The sequence below is a fragment of the Plodia interpunctella genome, chromosome 9, assembly GCF_027563975.2.
Source record: "Plodia interpunctella isolate USDA-ARS_2022_Savannah chromosome 9, ilPloInte3.2, whole genome shotgun sequence".
Lineage (NCBI taxonomy): Eukaryota > Metazoa > Arthropoda > Insecta > Lepidoptera > Pyralidae > Plodia > Plodia interpunctella.
The window spans coordinates 7,931,171-7,952,325 of NC_071302.1; the positions used below are offsets into that span (position 1 = coordinate 7,931,171).

Here is a 21,155-nt window from a genome sequence, read left to right on the forward strand (position 1 = left end):
AGAATAAAATTAATTTATGTGAAATTATGTTCAAAGTGGTTTCTGAAAACAAACATTTGTTATTTTTTACTAATTATCTATACAAGTATTCACTTTGTGAGGGGTTGAGATGCAATATTTCATAATTATTTTAGGAGTGTGGTAAACTGTTATTGGGTCGTCTAAATAACTCTACTACAATCTGATTCGAACTTGTATACATAGTCTTTGAGCTGTTTTATATAATACGACATCTGGAAAGCCATTTAAGATGTAATTCATAGATATTTTTACAAGCGTTAATTTATCATGTTGTGTTAGTGTGGGTCACATCGTGCAGGCTTTTGATCCACTTCCCAGATTGACCGAATTTTATAGTTACGTGGCCTCAGTTTCGATAACAGTACACTTTTAGGACAAGCATAACCAGATGGCGCAACCAGGATCGGCATCCAACGAGAGAATTTATCAGCGTGCCACAACAGCAGGGGGTATTATTTTTTCACGACTTATGCACTTAATTTTTACGCCATTCTTCACGGTTTCTCAGAATGTGTACCGGGAACACGAAAGGATGAGGGTGCTAAGGTAGGTAAATAACGCATTTTATCTACGTCTAACTACCAAGATCATCCCATAAAGACAATATAAACTCGTGTTAGAAATATAATTTAAAAAATAACTATTACATGCAAAAACAGGTGCGATTAAAAAGATTGCAATTATATGACGAGCGAAACGGCTTCACAGCCAAAAGCGCAACATTGTTGAATGTTTCATATCTCGTCCAATATAGCCAGGTCCCTGCCAGTACATGCAGACTTGGTTTCTTGGTTTGTCTAGATGAGGCCGCGGGGATCACGGGACGCTGGTTGGTTGTTAGGTTGGTGATACTGTGGGGACACTATAATGATATTCTGTGGTTGTCGCGTAAATACCACGCGACAAATAAATAATTATTTGATTGTTTTGATGGTATGACAAAACCGTTTGCCTGTTCCGCACATCTCTATTGATCTATCCCTGTTAGTAGTGGAAGTTAAATAAGTTAATATTTAAAACTTTATATACGTATTCGAAACTGTCTTTGCCGTATACTTAACAAGTTTCTACAAATCATACACACTACAAATTTATACAGAGGGATAACTGTGTAATCTTCGAAACTACTTACTATACCAATTTATAAATTTTTTTCACCGGTAGAAAGTTACATTATTCCTGAGTTATATCTGGTACCTTTATTCCGACAACGTCTTAATTTATAATATAATAATTTATATCCTCAACTTTACAACACCCGTAGTGTCACCAACTTTAGAGCAAGGGACGCGAGAGGCCTCTTTGTCCGCAGCAACTGCAACAGCAAGGCCGGCGCTCATTTGCTGAAAGCCTCAAGTGTCGTCAGGAACCCGCCATTTTCACCACCGCCATTAAAAAATGAGATGTTTTGAATTTCGAAGTATTCTTTGACGTTTACTGCACCTCTATAAAACGGACTGGCACTTTTCAAGAAGATTAAAAAGTAAACCGAGGTTTTAAAATTTTAGTACCTGACTCTACGTGATTTTCGTAAAATTAAAGAGATTTTTCTTTTACTTGGTATTATGTAGATTTTCCGATAATCTTAGCTGTTGCTAAAACAAACTGACGGCAAAGTACAAACAATGTTGAGTGTCAGCAGATTGAAACGTAAATATGTAAGCAACAAACTTATTCGGTAATTAAAGGGATTTCTGTAAAATTACATCGTAGTAGTCGTTCATTTAAGTACAAAAGTAGCGCATGCATTTATTTAGTTTTAACTTTTTTGACGACCATCGAAAATACTCCTCAAAAAGGCGAGGCAATTGACGTGACATGTCTACTTAACCGATGTATATTTTATATCGTATTTCAAATCCTTTGAAATTATAGAAATAAAATGTCTCACGTAACTAAACACTATGTCCAACGCTCAAATCATCTTGAATGCTATAAAAATACGCCTGTCCACGACGCCATTTGCATCCTCCGGGAGCGATTCCGGTAACCCGCGGCGCTGTCACCGACACTGCCCGGGCAAAGTGGCCTTTTACATTTCACTAGCATTTTTATAGTTATCTGTTATACAGAAGTAGCTTCACTCGCGTTTGATTTTATTTTACGATGGGTCGTGGCAAGGTTTATCGTGAAAAGCATGCAAAGGGCAAGTATTAAAATGGATAACAGTGGGAACATCTCATTGGTTGCAGATGTGTGTAAGCTGCTGTTCTTAGTATTTATATATAAAAGTATCAAAAAATCTATCTAGTAATTTAATACTTACTAGACACCGATACATTGAGGTATTATTTTCTCTACTTTCTATGATTTCGGGAAAAGTAATAAAATTCTGACTAGCGTCTGTATTGATATTGAAAAAGGCAAAATTGGCTCACTTCAAATAAGTAACATTATGTAGCACTTTTAAATCTTCATAGTTTCGATCGATACAGATCAAATGGTTAACCTAAATACATAGGATAAAACAGTCAATACATAGCACAACATGCACTCAATACATAGGATATAAAAAGTCGCCTTCCGCCTCTGTTTCTAAGACTACTTCTATAACCACGCAACGGATATTTCAGTTTTCACTGTTATTTAGACAATTAATTTTAGAAGGTTTATAGGTTTATAGCTTCGCACAGAAGTCTGGTCGTTTACATATATTAAACTTACTACCTGCTTTGGAGAGTATCTATTTCTAATTGTGTCTGTGAATAACCTCTAGTTCCTGGACGTAAAATGTAACAGAATACCTTGAAAAGCAGTTTGTGTTGGTCGTTCAAACTTTTGTAGCTTTTGTTTTAATTAAGGTTCAGGAGATTCGTTTTTCAGTTGGCACCGCGACGCCTTTGGGAGTTTTTATGAAAAATGGTGACTAGGTATACACGTACCTACCTTCACATAGCATTTTTTTGCCATTATTTTATTTATAGTCATTAATGTTGAAGTTTAAACCTTAAATTATGAAATTAGACATATTTGCGTTATTGCATTATTGTATTAAGTATATAGTAAGAACATAGTATATATTTAATTTAAAGTATGTAGACCTCTGTGGCCTAATGGTCATCACGCTGGACTGCTACATTGGAGGTGCCGCGTTTGATCACGGTCAGGTCAAAATTCAATTTTTTAAAATTCTATTCATTGGAATGAACATGAATTTTGAACGAAAATGAACGTTACCAGATTCTGTATTACGTAAGTATATGTTATAAAATATATATTGTAGATATAAGGTTTAAGTAGGATTATAAGCTCTGTATAGGATATTTGGCAAACAAGATAATTGTAACTTTTGATAACTCATATTTATATTTCTTCAACTTTTATTTGTCACATCGCTTTTATTTTCTTCAAACGTAATATAAAAAGACAAAAATCGTGAAACATAAAAAAGCCAGGTAACTGGTTAACTTAGCTGCGTGCGTTCAGAACGACAATTCTAAATGATTGAAAATGATACTTTTTCGGCTCTTCATTTAACTCAGTTACTAATTGATTTAACAGAATCAAACTGCACTCCTTGAGCCGTTTATCTCGCTAATCCTCCTCCGCGGGAGGGTATTATAAAAAGAGAGGCGGCGTCTTACCCAGCCAGTGGCGGACTTGGGAGCGATAAATCGCATTGCAATGTCCGCTTGCTAACTCATTACTCTTAATATAATCTTGCAAAATGCGGGAGGCATTTATATCAATTCTGGCTGTTTTGGCGTGCGCGGCTCCGACGCGGGCTTCCGAAATTGGCAAGGGCGTTAACTTTTATAAAGGTACGTATTAAGAAAGCGATCGGGGATTAAAATTGATCCTCTTGTATAAATATCATGGCGTGAATGTTCTCTTTTCACACAATATGTAATTTAGATTACTAAGCAGTTATTCTGAATTGTAGCGTTGGGATAGCATCGACTGACACGCCAAGAATAAGAAGAATATTAGGTTTGACATATCATCGAGTAGTTTAAGTATCCAACTACCGGACGGATTTTTGTACGGTTTTCACCAATAGATAGTATGATTCCTTGTATGATTTATTATGGTTTTACCCGAGCGAAGCCGGACGGGCCACTAGTATAAAAACACAATTAATAGTTTTTTTTTAATTTATGCAAGAATAAAACAAACTAAAAGAAGACTTCAATACTCATCACGAGGCTAGTAATTAAAAGAGGGCCGTACCTGGAATTGTTTTCCTCCATTGCCGGTTGATTTTAATTAGTAAACCTCGTTGCGCTCCGCAGCCTCGCGCGCCTTTCAGCCGCGTTATAAAGAAGCTTCACAGTTTTCACAAAGACTTTAACGCAGCACTCTGAATGAGAATTTTAAATGTAATATTTTAATGAATGTGAATCAGCTGCTTCGTAAATTCGAATCTCTATGTTTTTAATTTAAAAAATATATAAAAACGTAGGTAAACCTAAGATGTTCACGCATATTTACTGAACAGATCTTGGATATGCCATGGTTATACGTAATACAAAATGTTCTATGAATTATTCTGAAATTTTACTGAGTAATTTTATATGTTTATTAGTTACCTCTAAGTTTAAAAAGAAGTAGTAGTTTAAAAAAATGTGGCTCATTTGTCATATTACACGACCCACAATTTTCAGCCACAGTTTGAGGGTATTTTATTTGCAAAAATATATTAAAGACATTTCCATATCATCATTTTGCATTGTGAAATGGTTAAAACACTTTTTTAATTAAAGTGAATGTTAATTAAATTGAACAGAGCTAGCTACAAGGCATTTTCATAAATTGTGATTTACACTATGGCCTTTTACAGCGAGATTGTACAATTAGTTATTTTAATAAGACTTTTAAAATTTTTAATTAAGTATTATTTATTTTAAAAAGCAGCGATTACGTTACAATTTTTTTTTCAAATGTGATAACTTAGTTATTTCTAAAAGAGTCTGGATTTTTCATCCACGATTATAAATTTTAAGTATTATGAGAACATTATCATAATGGACACAGAGGTTAATACTTTCTTTTTTTTTTATAGTTATATCAAACTACATCAATTTTAGACTTAGGTAATTTGATTTTAGAGAGTAAGTAAGACCTGAGATTACAGAAAATAAGACTTAAACAAGTACATAAGTATGAAATAGGTAAATGTACACAAATATATGTACGCTAAGAAAGGAAGGTCATAAAAATAATGTATGACATTTTACTTTTTTTTTAATAAAATGGAATTAATCAAATTGCAGATTACTTGCGCGCGCGCAACGACGAGGTCATGCTGGAGGCCGCGCCCGGCGAGCGAATGATGTGTTTGTATTCTTTGAAATTTGTTTTTTTTTTTTAATAAGACATTTAATTATACCTAAGTATCGATGTAGGTTTGTTTCATACAGAGATGATTGACTTAGATTTATTAAGTGTTTGCCCAATCAATAAAAATGAAAACTTGACTAACTTTTAAACTGTTGAACAATTTTCTTCAAATAAGCAATATAACATACAACTTCTTTTGCTGTGACATACAAGCGATTTTTTTTTGTCATTTTTATCCGCGGAAAGTTTATTATTCCGTGTTTTTATCTCTCTTTCATTCGCGGCCAATAAGAAGTTAAAACTTATCGTTTTTAGGAAACGCCTCTTTTCCGTTGGGGTTAAAACATGTCTGTTACAAGGGTTAGGAATTCGGCTTGTACAATACCGTAATTTAATTACTACCAAACAGCATCTCCAATGATTAAAGCTTACCTATGTAATTTAGTCGTACATTCCGTTTACGACAGACAGGCATGGCGTGTCTCTATAATTACATAGTAGAAACCATAGCGGCTTCACTCATTGTGTTTGTTATTAAGCGGTTACACTGTACTAGAAATGACATTACTGTCATTGTTGTGCAAAATGTATAAATTAATAATATTATAAATCTTAAAGTGTGTCTGTTTGTCCGTCTTTCACATCAAAACGAAGGTTGCTTCGTTTAATCCGTTGGGATTAAGGTGATTTTTTGGTGTGGAGATAGTCGGGTGGAAATGTCCGCTGGGAGAGACGAGCACTGTTAATAAATAAGTATGACCTACCCATAGGAGAAAAATCACACATACAAGTACTATTAGCCATAAATTTAGTTCGGGACTCGTGTTAAGGGATACTAACTCAACGATTCTATTACACATTAGAAACACGTTACATTAGAAGTAGTAACATGCGATACCTTGGACTCATCAAGCCTTTAAAAAAGTAGTACTACAGTAGACAGTCGTCGCGTCAGATAGTGATATAATGAATTGTGAATTTTTTTATATATTCTAGATTTCTACCGAACACCGGTACAACTGTATCCGGGATTACTGCCAGTGCTTGAGCAAGAATACAGGAAGAGGACAGGCAATGCTTTTAAAAGTAAGTTTGGAATCATTCTTTAACAAAATCCTTTCCATACTAATGTTATAAAGAGAAAAGATTTGTAATTTTGTTTCATCGTTGTTTTTTGTTTGTAATGAATAAACTCGAAAACTGCGGTTCTGGATGTGTTATGCCCATTTTTGTATTTGTGTCCATCGGACCCGCGATACAAGCAACACATTTCTCTACTGAATTTGTCCCTTGGTCCGTAAACGTAACAATAAAGCAAGTTTGTAAACGCAGCCATTTGTTTGAATGTGTCGTTACAAGCCACATGTTGAGAAAGGAGTCGCGGGACTGCCTCGCAAGCCATTAAAACCGTAAGGACTTGTTCACATGAGCGTTTAAAAGAGAGAGATTGGCACTTCCAAAACGTTTTCGATATGTTCTCAGAACTATAAATGCGATAATAATCGTCACGTTATAAGAATAATGTCGTGTGACTTTCGCGCGTGTGACACCCCTTGGTGTTGCAGGCGTCCATAGTTTATGGTGATCACTTACTATAAGGTCGCATGTCTGTTTACTTCTTAGTATATAAAAAAAAAATTAAAGAACATATTCATTGAATTTGTAGACCACATGTTGAGCAAGGAGACCCTGGAACAGCCGGGCAAGAGGAGCTCAAAGGCTGCCCTCTCCCTCATGCTGCAGGGGAAGCCTTATTATGCGTAAGTTTTTGTTACAATACTTTATTTTTTATTGTTTTGTTGATAACTGTTGTCAGATAGATAACTAGTGGAAAGTAATCGCATACACACTAGTAAACGTTATAGTCTACCAGCGTGCGTTTCCGGATGATGTTTTTCGACTTAATACTCGTATGTAACGAAACTTATTATACAAAAGTCAGATACAATGTTATGTGGTACGAGTAGCATTCGAATCGACCTTTCGATCACAAGCGGGCATCACCGCAATTCAAAATATATTATCTTTTGTACTCATAAAATTAAAGATGAAAATAAAACTTTTACATATAGACTAAAAAGACAGGGTTTTTATCACGCAATCCCTACTAGCCTTTGTGTAGTTAGAATGAAAGACGTATGAAATGAAGCTTCTTCTGAAAATCAATTTAACATTTACAGACTATTTGCGATTTATATCTATATGGAAAACTCTACATTATTATTATTAGAAATAGTTATGCTAACCATTTATTTTTAAATTATGTTTGGAAGAATTGCGATTTTATTATAAATAGGTACTTACTATAATTTATTACTTAATATAATAATTTATCACTAACTTGTCCTTAGGACTATTGCGTATTAGGTTAAAGGATCCCCTTTAAAATATATTTATCCAAATATATTTTTATAAAAAAAACATGTTCATAATCCAGTGATTATAAGTTTGTTTTTTTTTTTTGATAAAATGATTTTGATGTTCCAAAATTGAAGTCAGCCTTCCATCCCTCATCAAAATTCCTGTTTACTTTAATTATAAAAAAAAGGTTTGACATTAGGCTTGGGATACTTTGGCAAAAAGCCGCTAGCGTCCAGATTCATACCTTTATTGGGGATGAGAAGGGATGACGCATAGGAATTATATATGATAAAACAATCCGATTTTAAAAACAACGATATTTTATCCATAAAAATTATAGCAACATATAAAATATAAGTGTTATATTATTATTATATTACAGGAACACAGGAAATTACTGTCCTTACGGAAAATAGTTTGAAGTTAGGTAGGTCATTTGATAAGAACAATAAATGTTTTTGTCAATAAATAGTAATTTTATACAAATTTATGGTCACTCCTACAAAAAAAAGTTGATTCTGTATCAAGTTACGAATTCACGATATTTTTTTTATATTTATAACTGAAACAAAACTAATTTACCTATTTTTTTTTCAGAATCGAAAATTTACAGGAGACCAACGACGAAATACCGGTCGATTAGGACTGATTTATTCAAATAATAGGCATTTACGATAATAGGTAATATTATTGTACACCAAGACAAATATAAATTGTTTTATGGTAGTAAATAAAAATCATGTCGATACGAATGGTAATCTTTAGTTTCGATCGCTGTCTTAGATGTTGTTAGATTAGATGTAATCATGAAGGTATCTATATGTTTTTGTCTATTACATAATAGTACGATTGTGTTTAAAATAAAGTCAAATATATATTATAATAAAATAAGTGATTTAAGCATGCGTATAATACATAATTTATTATTATCCTCACTCCTTATAAAACAAAATAAACTGTTGAGAAAATATTTATCTACAATTAGTTCTTATAGGACTCCCAAAAAAGTTATGTAATGCTTTCAAAGTTCATGTTTGTATGATGTGAATTTCTTTGACCCGTCATAATTATCAAATGCCTTATCAGATAACGTTTTGTGAGGTATCATTAGTTTCCTTTGTACTGCAATGATTTTACCTGTACATTTTGAGTGCGTACCTAACTGAAAAAAATATAATCAGGAATACTCCTATTAATGCAAGATAAATATAAAGTAAATCCTAAAAACATGCACTGGATATATGGCGAGTTACTATGTCGGTTACTTACCGAGCTAGTTACTTAGGTACAGAGGAACACACTATATGATGTCAACTGTGGAATAAATTTTACTAAGTAGAAGTTTATTTTTTCTAATATTCACTTTACACCATGTAATTTTGGGGATCGATACGTAATGTATTGATTTAGGATATACTGTTTCTTATGGAATGCATTTACTTATAAATACTTAATGTTCTTAAGATTTCATCCAAAGATATGAAAGCGGCCGAAATAGTACAGTACCTACTAAAAACTGAATAACCAATTATAAATTGACTTGTCCAGTAAATCTAGATAACTAATTGACGGATGGTGGAAACGTGTCCAAATACAGAAGGCAGTCAATCGAGAATGACGGCAATCTTATATTTTTATGGATTTATTCATGATATACTAGCGGCCCATCTAGGCTATTATAAGTTGTACACCTACCTCAGGAATCATACTATTTATTGGTGAAAACTGCACAAAAATCCGTCGTGTAGTTTTTGAGCAGACAGATCTTATATGAAGTGATTATCAAAGGATGAGAGAAATACACACAATAAGCAAAAACTACACAATAAAATAATACACAAAAAAATGGGATTTTTAACTGGATTACAATAGACGTGTATGAAAATATAATGGCTAAATAAACAATTGTACAATGATGTAATATAACATTATTATAAAATCAACAATATTGTTAAGTCAATCGCGAATGAAGATGTGAATTCAGCGATTGTCACAATAATCCGTTTACTAAATCATGTGTGTAGGTACGTACAATATGTAGTATATTCGATATTAATCCGTGTTTGTATATCTCAAAAGATGCTGACGTTTACTGCAAATTTCCCTCCAAAAGCAGTACTTTTCGCAACAAAAACATTAGTTGTTATAATTCAGACATACATTAATACATAGGCATATTTTAAAAGCTTTTGTTTAACTCGCCTCGTTATTATGAGTGTGGGTAAAATTTTCAAGCGTTTTACCCGTTTCACGTCACATCTTTAGTTTTAATGACAAAAATATTTACTTTTTAGTACATTGACATTTAGATAAAAGCAGTTTTCAAAAATAAATTAGGTACTTAGTTTCGTTTTTAATAATAATTTACTATTTTATTACTTTTAGAAAGAACTTATAAAAAGACATATATATAAATGCTAATTAATCCCAACCCCATTTTCTGTGCTGAATTTTTTTTGAATAAAAGATATAACGTTCAGTAGTTCCTGCAAGCTGCTTGCTTATGCATTCAAGACAATGTAACTTGCGTCCTTCAGCTTTTTAAAGTTGGGAATGAACGTTGTTTGATTTCATAGGAATTGGTAATTGCGTCTGGTAGAGACTATACTACTATTTTCAAACTTTTTACCTACATACATGCTGGCATTTATTTCTATATCAATGTTCCTTTTATGTAGAGGTAGCATACATATACAAGGAATTTACATTACAAATCGGCAAATTATAAATGATGTCCTGGCAGAAGGAGCATATGGGTACAATAAATGCTGGCTTGATGTCGTCAAGGAAGATATGTGGTAGTACCCAACCCATATCCTTCTTGACGTCCATCGCTGGCTTGATGCACTGACCGTGCGACGTGGAGGAGAATGTATGAAAGCATGCTCTGGTTTCTGATGTTTTATGGCTGTGAAAAAACCCGGTATTGTGCTCAAACATGTAAAAGGTGTTCTTAAAGCCTGAGGCTTTACTTCCTGTCAACTAAGAGGTGATGCAGAGAGAAAAGACAATTTTTGGGGAGAGTGCAAATGAAAGACACAGGTTTATTAAGTAAGTACCTATCATACTTATAAATTTCCCTCTACGTGTAAATCATATAACAGCTGAATATGGAGGTGTCGCTAGTAACATGATTAAAATAAAAATTCTCTTAAAATATTTAAAAAAATAATTATAATCAGCTCATAATTTTCCATTTTCCCTCTAAGCCGTTTGCATTTAGGGTGCAAAGGGTTTAATTAATTTATGTTTTACTTAGACTTGAATTTGCTTTCGCTAAACAAAGAAATTCTTAAATCAAAGGCGTTTATTAGCTTTAACATCTGAATTAATATTAGAACATTCAAATTTCGTTCCTTACTCTATATTAAATTAATAATAAAAATCCTTTTTTAGAATTAAGTAAGTACCTAAATACTTAGGACATTAAATTTGTTTAAGTTCAGAATCAAATGTTAATTATTTGAATGTTTTAACAAGGTTTTCGATGGATTTGACCATTTATAAGATATACTGATGTAGTTAACTGAATCACGATTAATCACGTCTCGCGTCACGGTCACTGTTTTTTTTTGGGATTTTAACCGATTCATTAGTTGAGCTTTCGGAAAGCAAATTCAACTAATTAGTTCATACAGTAGGTAATTGTATAAGCGTGAACTAATTATACAATACCACTATATAAATTTGATTGACAGCACCCGATCTACATATACAAAACAAAGGATCTCCATTGTTAGCAAATAAAAAATTGGTTTGATTAAAACAATTCGATATTCGAAAATATCTAGGGGAAAATGTAACGTTCAATTTTCGAATACCGTGGAAGTTTGGTTCTAGTACACACTAATATGGGCCTTCATTATTCGACCCCTATTTACTGCCCAATTCACTAACAACTAAACTACCTTTACCTATAAGTATTGATATACCGAAATTACTATACGATTACAGTTTTTTATTCACATTTTATTGATTTAAAAATGATTATTTAAAACAATAAAATTCATATTCTGATTGTGAAGGTACCAACTAAAAAAGGGTTATTGAACCACTGAACCATTTACAAAAAAATAGACAGGTCAGAATGAGCTTTGTAAATAACGGCTTAATGGCATTTTTTACTTTGGGTCGAATCTAGAAGGTCCAAAAAGTAGGTTGCATATAATCGGTTCAAACCAGATAATATCGGGAGTGCTTCCAGAGCCCGTAATTCGTTCCCGTGAGAGCCAGACCCGTCTGGAGCGATTTACTCTTTTCCCACTTTAGCAGTAGGTAACTGGTGTTTCGAAAATTGAAACTGAATTTTTAGTTGATAAAATCTTTCGTAGATATTATGTTATGAAAAATGTTTTTTTTTTCATTTCATAATTTGATAACCTATTGTAATATATTTGTATTCTTATATATTTTTATTTATTGTTTGATATTTGTTTTTATATGAATGTGTTACGAGTATATTGTACATACAAATATTTATTTAAAGTGTATTATTTTACAATTAATAAAAGATAAAAATTAGAATAATTTAAAAATAAATCTTCCTTCTCAATCTTCATTAACCATATCTAATGCAAGTTAGTTTTTGCATAAATTCATATACTTCCATGCTTCAAAATATACATATATTATAGGGACCCGATTCTCACGCAATAGAGGTTGATTTCATAATTGTATTTTAAAAAGTCAAAGATTTTTAGCAAATTCATAATGGGAAAATTCGATCAAAACTGTGTTAAACATTCTAAAAAAAAATGTGAAATGAACTTCGATTGCGTGAAAATCGGGCCCCCAGACCGTTTAAAAATCGAAATATTGAATATTTTTTTTAGAAGGCAAAATACATATCGTAATATAAACGCCGAAATATTTATACAATTATAAAGAGTGTCTTTGTGTGTCTTTAGAATTTCCGCAAAAAGATCTGACGAGATGAAATGCGATCGTACTTCCAGCTCGTGAGATGAGTTTTTTAAGCACCTAATGAACCGCGAATGTATTGTATTCAGGCTTTTCACAATTTATAATTCGATAATATAAAAGTGTCTAAATTCAGCTCATTGACTTAAAGTACCTATGGGTAAGAACATAGGGTATATTTTCTTTCATCCCGGAAAAATAACTGTTCCCATGGGAAAATTACGCGGGCGAAGCCGCGAGCAAAAGCTAGTATTATCAAAGAGGTAAGCGTTTGTGACTTTGTGAGTTTGTATGTTTGAGGCAGGTAATCTCCGAAACTGCCGAACCGATTCAAATATTCTTTCACCATTAGAAATTCAAGATTAATATAGGCTATATTTTATCTCAAAATTCCCAAGGAAGCGAGGCCCCGGGCAACATCTAGTCGTTTATAAAGCACATTCCTCTGTCTCCGATGACTCTGTCTTTTGAAGTGGAGTATGTGTGAATTATTTTTATAATAATTTATTTATATGAAAGTAAATTAGAAGCGTACGTAAGATAAATGAACTTGAAAAAGATATACTTTTGAGAGAAAAAATGCTAGTTTGCAATAAAAGATCTAAGTCATAAAAATCTATCACTTGCTGTTATTTTAAGTTAAGGCGAATGGAGTGCTGGACAAAAATGGAGCACAATTCAAATGACGTGGCACTTAATTAGTCGCATTTGAAATCTATTTCGTCGGAAATTAATAAAGGACGTGAGCCGCGTCCAAACTCGCGTAGGACTTCTCTAATTTTGCCGGGTGTTGCGAAATTTATTGTGTCTTATTAATTATTGCGGTTAAATTTATTAGATGGGTGAACAAACTTTTGAAGTAGGTACTCGTTTTTTATCCTTATACAATTAAAGATAATGAGCAACATTATTAGAGAGTTTTTTTTTATTTCCTAGATATTTACCGAATCAGACCCTCAGACATGTATATCATTAGCTTTATAAATACTCAATTTTTTTTTTAATAAAAATGAAGGGGGAAGTTTTGATTTTCATACAAAATCACCCAAATGTCAGGTAATCGTACCTATATCAATAAAAATTCTCCTTTTTAATGTCATTTTTAATGTATTGTCTTTTTTTGTTGTATAATTTTTTATTGCGACGTAAATATTTATTGTAAAAGGTATCGAAATATTCAACGTACCTAATGCAGTGAAAAAGGAATGCTTCAAAAGTTGATTGGCCCAGATACAGGACGGAACTTTCACGGCGTGGAAGTTTCTTTAATGTGATAAAATAATGAATTACATTCACGCGATTTATTGTGAATGGCTCCGCCATTTCGTCGAAATCGTAGACTAAAAACAAAATGGACAGAGCACGAATCAGCACTTAATATCTACCTAAATAAATAGTTGAGTTTCATAATCTCCCTTTCCTAAAATGTACTTCGGTTGTGCATTTTCCAAAATGATCATTACCCAAAATGTTATATATTTATAGGCCTCTATGTCAAATTTGCGTTCAATATAGCTACAGTCAGACTAATTGAAAGATAATTTTTCATCTTAAATTGACCGAGGATCGAACCTGGGTCCTCCAGTATCACGGAAATTGATGAAAAATTAAAATCACGGCAACAGTTCTGATAAAGAAAATATTAAAAATATACGATAAAAAAATTAATAACTATTTACACTTCTATCTCACGTGTGAGAGTAGATGCTGTTTCTATGAATTCATTTTGATTAATCTTGTCTATACTTTTTTATTTGTATTTGGATTTGTTATAAGTTGTATTAAGCAAATAGTACGGACTTAGATATACAGGCCTTAGTGCGGGTTGCAATCACTATTAAATCTTTGACCATATCATGTGAGATGTGACCATATCTTAAAACTGATGGTACTTATAGTTACCTGATACCCCGTTCTCATCTTGCACTACCATGGATATCACAAAGGCTTTGACTACTTTGTAGCTTAGGATCTTTTGCTACAGTAGATTAAAAATCCTTAAATTACACTGCCTTTCTCACTTTTCAAACAGAAACACAACAATGCCACAAATTATGACGCGACGACATCCATACCGCAATGTGATTGGTTGGCTGGCTCTCACTGCGATTGGTGGGATGTGTAAAGCTAATTACAAGCCCGCACTATGGCCCCTGTATCTTTATTAGAGCAAAATAACGAAAAACCCGTAGTCAGGGATGCGCCTCACGTCCCAAGTATTAATTTTGGGTTTATTGAATAATACGTGACCCCCATAAGCAATCTGGGCACACGGTCTATAGAGCATGTGGTAGTTGGGCCTAGTTTTCAAGAAAATTGTCTTGAATGTGATGATATGGTGTAAAAGTAGGGTTTTAATACTAATCTGACTGATATTTTCTGATGTAAACATTTGGTTTTCTTCGTGTAACCTACAGCAATACTTCCATATTAATATAAATGCGGAAGTATGTCGGTTTGTCCGTTCCGCTTTCACGGCTAAACCGCTTTTGATAAAATTTGGTATGCATATAGTTAAATACCCCCGTTCAAATATATTCTATTTTGTTTAATCAACCCTAAAATTACTATATAAGTATAATGAGGGATTTTTTTGTATGAAACTCATGTCTGTTCTGCTTTTGCTGAGAAACTCACAGACTATAAGCCGCGGGCAAAAGCTAGTAGTAAATAAAGTAATCAAGTAATAATACCCGTATAATATTTAGATTAAAATGTATCTTCCCTCATTAGATACCAATCCAATCTGTTATGAAACCAAGCGAAATAAAATCTCTTATGATTATGTGTACGGTTTAGTAAATAAGGATTTACTAAAATGGATCCATACTTCTTTACTTATACATGCGAACGTTGGTAGGTATGTCATGCTTTTACAGCTAGGCCGTTTATGATAAATTTTGGATCAGATATAGTTAATGTACATACGTCCACTGGCGTCTTTAAATAAAAGGCTGCAGTGAAATTCGTTACGCCGTGTCTTCTTTATATGCGCTTTGGAAATCGGTAGACGTAGATTTTCGTAAATTTTTTTCACGTCAATAAGCGATATATCCTAAATTGAATAAATAATTTTGAATTGGAATTTTTAAACATGTCATACTAGCGAGCGGTGCTTACATACTGTCTCGACGTGAAGAAGAATCGCTCAGTAATGTCTGAAAATTTTATAGACTAGTAACTAATTGTCCTTTCACCCTTGTAAACCTTTGCATTTATAATTAATGAAAATGAGAATCAATAGACTAATTTACCCTTTTGATCTTTTTCCTTACCAGTGAGTGACTCGTGGCGCAGAATAATTAAATATTTGCATGAAAGCGTCAATAGTTAATTTGACGCTCCATCTAACCTGAAATATGGGGTATACAAAACAATATGCCTCAGAATATCTCATCTCGAAAACAATTTAAGTTAGCTAGACGCGAAGTTAGTATTTAATAAACATGAAAACTTTCAACTTTTCGAAGTTTATTTGTCTTCAAATGGCGTTAGTCTGGGAACCGTATAACAATTCATTTAAATCGTATAAATTGTGTCGAACGAACGGTCAATCATGTCAATTCATGTCTGTTATGTAATAAGCAAAATGTAAAAATATATTATTATTTCAAATAAAAATATATGTTAGTTATATGTTTATTCGGAAAACTTATAACTCATTTTTAAACAGGTATCTTCAACCGATTAAACTGAAATGAATTATTATGATGAGCCTAATGGTGCACCCAGGAACGGCTCCCGATGAGGGAACTCCTCAAAGGTTTACTGCACGGATTTGATTTCTTGTCACGTATTGAATCCAAGAAGATCTCTCTGACGTACATATAATAAACGCGTGTTGAAGCCGCGGACAATAGCTAGTAGATACTAAATCGATTTTTTTGACCGTCTATCTATAGGTTTGCTCGCGCATCACGCAAAAAGTACTAAATTGAATTTGATGCCGTTTTCACAGACTTATGGTCTAACATAAAATCAGGTATAATATGGTATGAGTGGATGAAGCTACAAAGTTACGCGGGCAAAGCGTCGGGCAATAACTAGTACAGAATAATAGTTAGGAATTTTATGAAAATGATGTGATCCCCGCCAGTGTACTTAGTCAAATATTAAAAAAATATAACAATAATCACAAAACTGCGTTTGTGGCGAATCAACGAAATTAATTATCTGTTAATGTCGCTGTGGATGTAGGTTCTAATGAGGTCAATAGCCATAAAGTATCTTCTTATCCCGGTACGGAACCAAAAATGAGCGGCATCGCACAGAGAGGGTCACGTACTCTGTATCAATTTGTAGGGACGTGACAGAGGTGGTAAGTACTTTCCTCAAATGAAACCCTATCACAAAATATAGAGTGCGAAGAAATGGACACAGAAATTGTACATACTAACCAATAACAAAAAAAGTTTAGGTCGTTCCATCGGGAGGACACAGAGGAGTTACAATTCCTCGCAGTCCGATCGAACCAACAGGAAAAAAAAGCTTATATCGTCGATCTGTCGGACAAAGGGAGTCGGACTACGTGGTCGAAGGGAAATATTTTTGTAATATTTTTATACACTACTAATACAATCTGAAATTCATACTTTAGATACTTTAAAAATAATTTATCATTATATCTATAGTACACCATTTACAGAAGAATCATAACTCTGCAATAATTTCGATATCTCAATCGAGTATGTTAGCGAATGAGATTTATATAGATCTGTACATTGATTCTTTAAAATAGTACATATTACTTTTAATTATTGAATTAAATGTAAAGAAATAATTAAAACCTATCTATGAATCTATTTGTGAATAAGACCTAAGTATACAAACATTCATAATGGTATACACCATTATGTGTACAAACTATGTAACAAGTTATTACAATTCAATAAATGTCTATACGATTCAATAACTTCTTTTCATTTTTGAGTTTCCTGTGAGAGATCACACTTGTTATGACGAGACAATTTAGATAACACTAGCGGCCCGTCTCAGCTTCGCTCGGGCAAAACCATAACAAATTATACACCTAAACTTTCCTGTGGAATTACACTAGGTATTAAAAAAACCCGCATCATAATCCGTTGCGTAGTTTCAAAGATCTACACGTACATAGGGACAGACAGACAGCGGGAAGCGATTTTGTTTTATACTATGCAATGATTTCAAAACAGGTCTATACTGAGTCGTAAATTTAGACCCCCATTTCGTAATTAAGGCACAGGCAAAATTTTTTAAACCTTTTTTCACTGGAAAGAAAACAATGAAGGATTGTTATTTAAAATGCGCGTCAATTTCTTTTGATACGACTGACAGCAAGCAAACAACATGCGGTGCACCAAATGGTGATCGTACCGCACCTTATTGCTTTCAACACCAAGTGTTGAAAACGCGCTTTGTGGCCCCCGAATTAATCATACAAAAATAAATTACTGTCTGTCTCTTTCTTGTTTTCTTTCTCTTTTTATACATAAACTGTCAAATAAATAAATGATCCAATAATTATATATTTGTACATTAATAAATTAACACGAGCACCGGTTGTGTTAAATTGTTGATCTCAACGCCGCAAGTCCTATGGGAGTATTTACTGTTAGTGGAAGGAAAGTGGTCGTTTTGCGAAAGTAGACGTTCTGTTATAGTAGACGTGTTGCTAAAGTGGAGTTAGCTACCACTGCGCTCGAGTGTAACAACTTGAATTGAAAATCAATAGCGTTTAGTATTGATAAGTAAAGTTTAGTTGTAACTAGATTTTGATTCGTGTAATAGGCATGTTTTGTCTTAAGTTGTTGAGTCTGAGAAGAACTGTCGTGGTCCTTAAAAGTCTACGTACACTTGTACAATGGCACATTAAATAGACTTTTAGTACTCAAGCATATTATCTCGATTCTATAAGCGTATATCGCTTATAGACAACGTCCTATTTAGTGATCATTGTTTGCATTGAGTTCATTGTTCACAATATGAAGAGCTGAGATGTCGTGTGAATAAATATATTTTTTTTTTTATATTAGGACAAATCACACAGATTGAGCTAGCCCCAAAGTAAGTTCGAGACTTGTATTATGGGATGCTAACTCAACGATACTATATTTTATAACAAATACATATATAGATAAACATCCAAGACCCGGGCCAATCAGAAAAAGATCATTTTCCATCATGACCCGACCGGGGATCGAACCCGGGACCTCTCGGTTCAGTGGCAAGAACCCTGCCACTGCGCCACCGAGGTCGTCAATTAACACTAAACATTATCTATGCGTTGCAGCTCTTCATTAATTCTATACTATGATTCTAAAGATGCCACGCTAATAACACCCAAGGTAATTTAAATGACTTCTAAAAGCCGTTAGTCAATATGGTTCATGTTTCGCAGCTAAATCCCTAAATAATACTTCTAGGACATAATTAATCACTTGTAATTCCCGCCGACTACGCATCCACGCAAAATGCCAACTTTGTATTGTTAAGTTAAATTAATGCGAATGATGTCAGACAAGTAGCTAACAAAGGGTTAGACAGTGCCGTGCAACTGGGCTCCAAAGTTCAGGGGCCCTCACCTCTTTAGTTCGTCACACGTATGTGCGGGCGACACCTGTGACTGTTTATTCACTTGCTGATATCAACAACAACGCACAGACGAAATCTAAGGGGCGAAGTGGATAAAAAATATATTAATAAAGATCTATTAATTTCGTTCCGAAACGATAGTGTCTAGTTAGCTTTATGAATCATTATTAGGAATGAAAATTTGCGAAATTTGACATTTAAAAGTGCCCGTGAATGTTTGCGTGTATAAACTTTAAATTAAACTTTTTTTTGTATTATTATAGATATAGTAGCGTATAATGTACAATACTGCGATGCGTTTACGGAGCGCAGCGCGGCGGAGCGGTGAGCCCGTCCATTTAATTGGGCTGGGTGTCTTAATAGTTTTTGCACCTGGGTCTATGATTATGTAGCTACGCCGCTATGTCAGAAAGATATTAATTGCCACCTCGTTTAGTCAAATATTCACGTTTTGGGAACTGCACTGTAATTACGACATTAATATGAAACTTCCTCGGATGAGGTGCCTGTGTGATAAATTAATATACACACACTGAAATAATGTGTGTGAATTACATGAATCATGTTATTCCGACTTTCAATAATGTTAAAATACAACAGTAACAAAAAAAAAGAAAAGAGTTTTCTACTAATGTATGACTATGTATATTTGTGACTCACAATGAAAAAAATTGGTACACACCTGGAATAGTGAAATATTTATCAAGTTTTATTTATTTTTGATAATTATATGAAACAAACTAAACATAATAACTAAATAATTTTTTTTCAGCCTTATATTTCCATTGATTTTATTACCATATATTAAACAATGACCACCTCTAACTCCATATAATACGTATGTAATTATATATGTTGGTACGTAATTGTTAGTCTAGTTTTGAAACTACATAACAGTTTTCGATCCTAACTAACTCGATAAAATTTTTGGCACACTAATAGAGTCTCCATTTGTTCAAGCCAACTACAACTAAAATAGTGTTGTGAAACTATCGATACCTATATAGGTATATACCTAGTTTATTATAAAACAGTGTAATCGAAGTTGTTGTGACTAACAAAAATAATTGCTAGTTATTGCGACGTAACAGATATGGTAGGTATTTGTACTTAGGTATATAATTTAGTAGTTTTGTCCGCGTGAATTTCTCTGTGAATGCGGAACATGATGATTTTCAGACAAACTTTCACTCCCCTTTTAATAGGGGTTGATTTTTTTTTAAAAAAGTAGCCAATTTTAATGAAATTATCATTAAAATCGGTCCAGCGGTTAGCCGTGAAAGAACAGACAGACAGACATTTGCATTTATAAATATTAGTATATTAGTACGGATGTGGATTAAATACGAGTATGAGTAGGTATGTCGATGATTTAGCAAATTATTTTATCAGAAAATATTATTATACTCATAATTGTTGTATGGTTTACGGTCCATTATGGTGTAAATAGATTTTATAAAAGGTGTAAAGACATTATATTTTTTTTTTATATTTGTACTCATTCAAAAATAAAAATATAATATGTTATATCATAAATAAGTCACGGACATATTTAAAATAATGATTAATTATGCATTTATTCGTATTTAACAAAGACGTATTTTGTTCTCTAATTTTCGATCGCAACATAAAAAATAAAATCAGTGTTCTGTTTAATGAACTGGGAGCCATCGCTCGTGTCGGGTCGCCATTTTGGCAATTAATTAAAAACACCAGCTTACACATTCGCGGTCGAGTAGTTTATCTACGAAATTTTAGTTTATATAATTTAGCAATGTATAAAAGATGATATAATGAAAGTTAATGACCCGAAAACATAGCATACCTTGGGCGGTGCTGTAGGCAACAGCTGGTATAGTATATTTCTAACAAGCTGGGCAATGGTGATAGGGTACTATTCGAACACATACCATCGTAGGCATCCTTGATGACATTAACTTAAGAAGTCCTGGATTGATGGCGTCAAGGATGATGTGCCAAAGCAATAATGGTAGCAATAA

At 33.3% G+C, this 21,155-nt stretch overlaps 1 protein-coding gene across 1 annotated transcript; it reads left to right on the plus strand.

Moving 5' to 3' along the window:
* The first annotated feature begins 3,621 nt into the window (after positions 1–3,621).
* LOC128672386 (uncharacterized) lies at positions 3,622–9,358 on the plus strand. The gene is made up of 5 exons (XM_053749507.2): positions 3,622–3,782; positions 5,235–5,297; positions 6,298–6,387; positions 6,968–7,061; positions 8,260–9,358. The coding sequence occupies exons 1-5, from the start codon at positions 3,689–3,691 to the stop codon at positions 8,303–8,305; spliced, it is 387 nt and encodes a 128-aa protein (XP_053605482.1). The 5' UTR covers positions 3,622–3,688; the 3' UTR covers positions 8,306–9,358.
* Positions 9,359–21,155: the final 11,797 nt, after the last annotated feature.

Excerpts from the sequence above, each read along its gene's own strand:
- LOC128672386 (XM_053749507.2), top strand. The coding sequence starts at position 3,689 with ATGCGGGAGGCATTTATATCAATTCTGGCTGTTTTGGCGTGCGCGGCT. Across the intron at positions 3,783-5,234 it reads GGGCGTTAACTTTTATAAAG|ATTACTTGCGCGCGCGCAAC; the intron begins GTACGTATTAAG and ends ATCAAATTGCAG. Across the intron at positions 7,062-8,259 it reads CAGGGGAAGCCTTATTATGC|AATCGAAAATTTACAGGAGA; the intron begins GTAAGTTTTTGT and ends TTTTTTTTTCAG.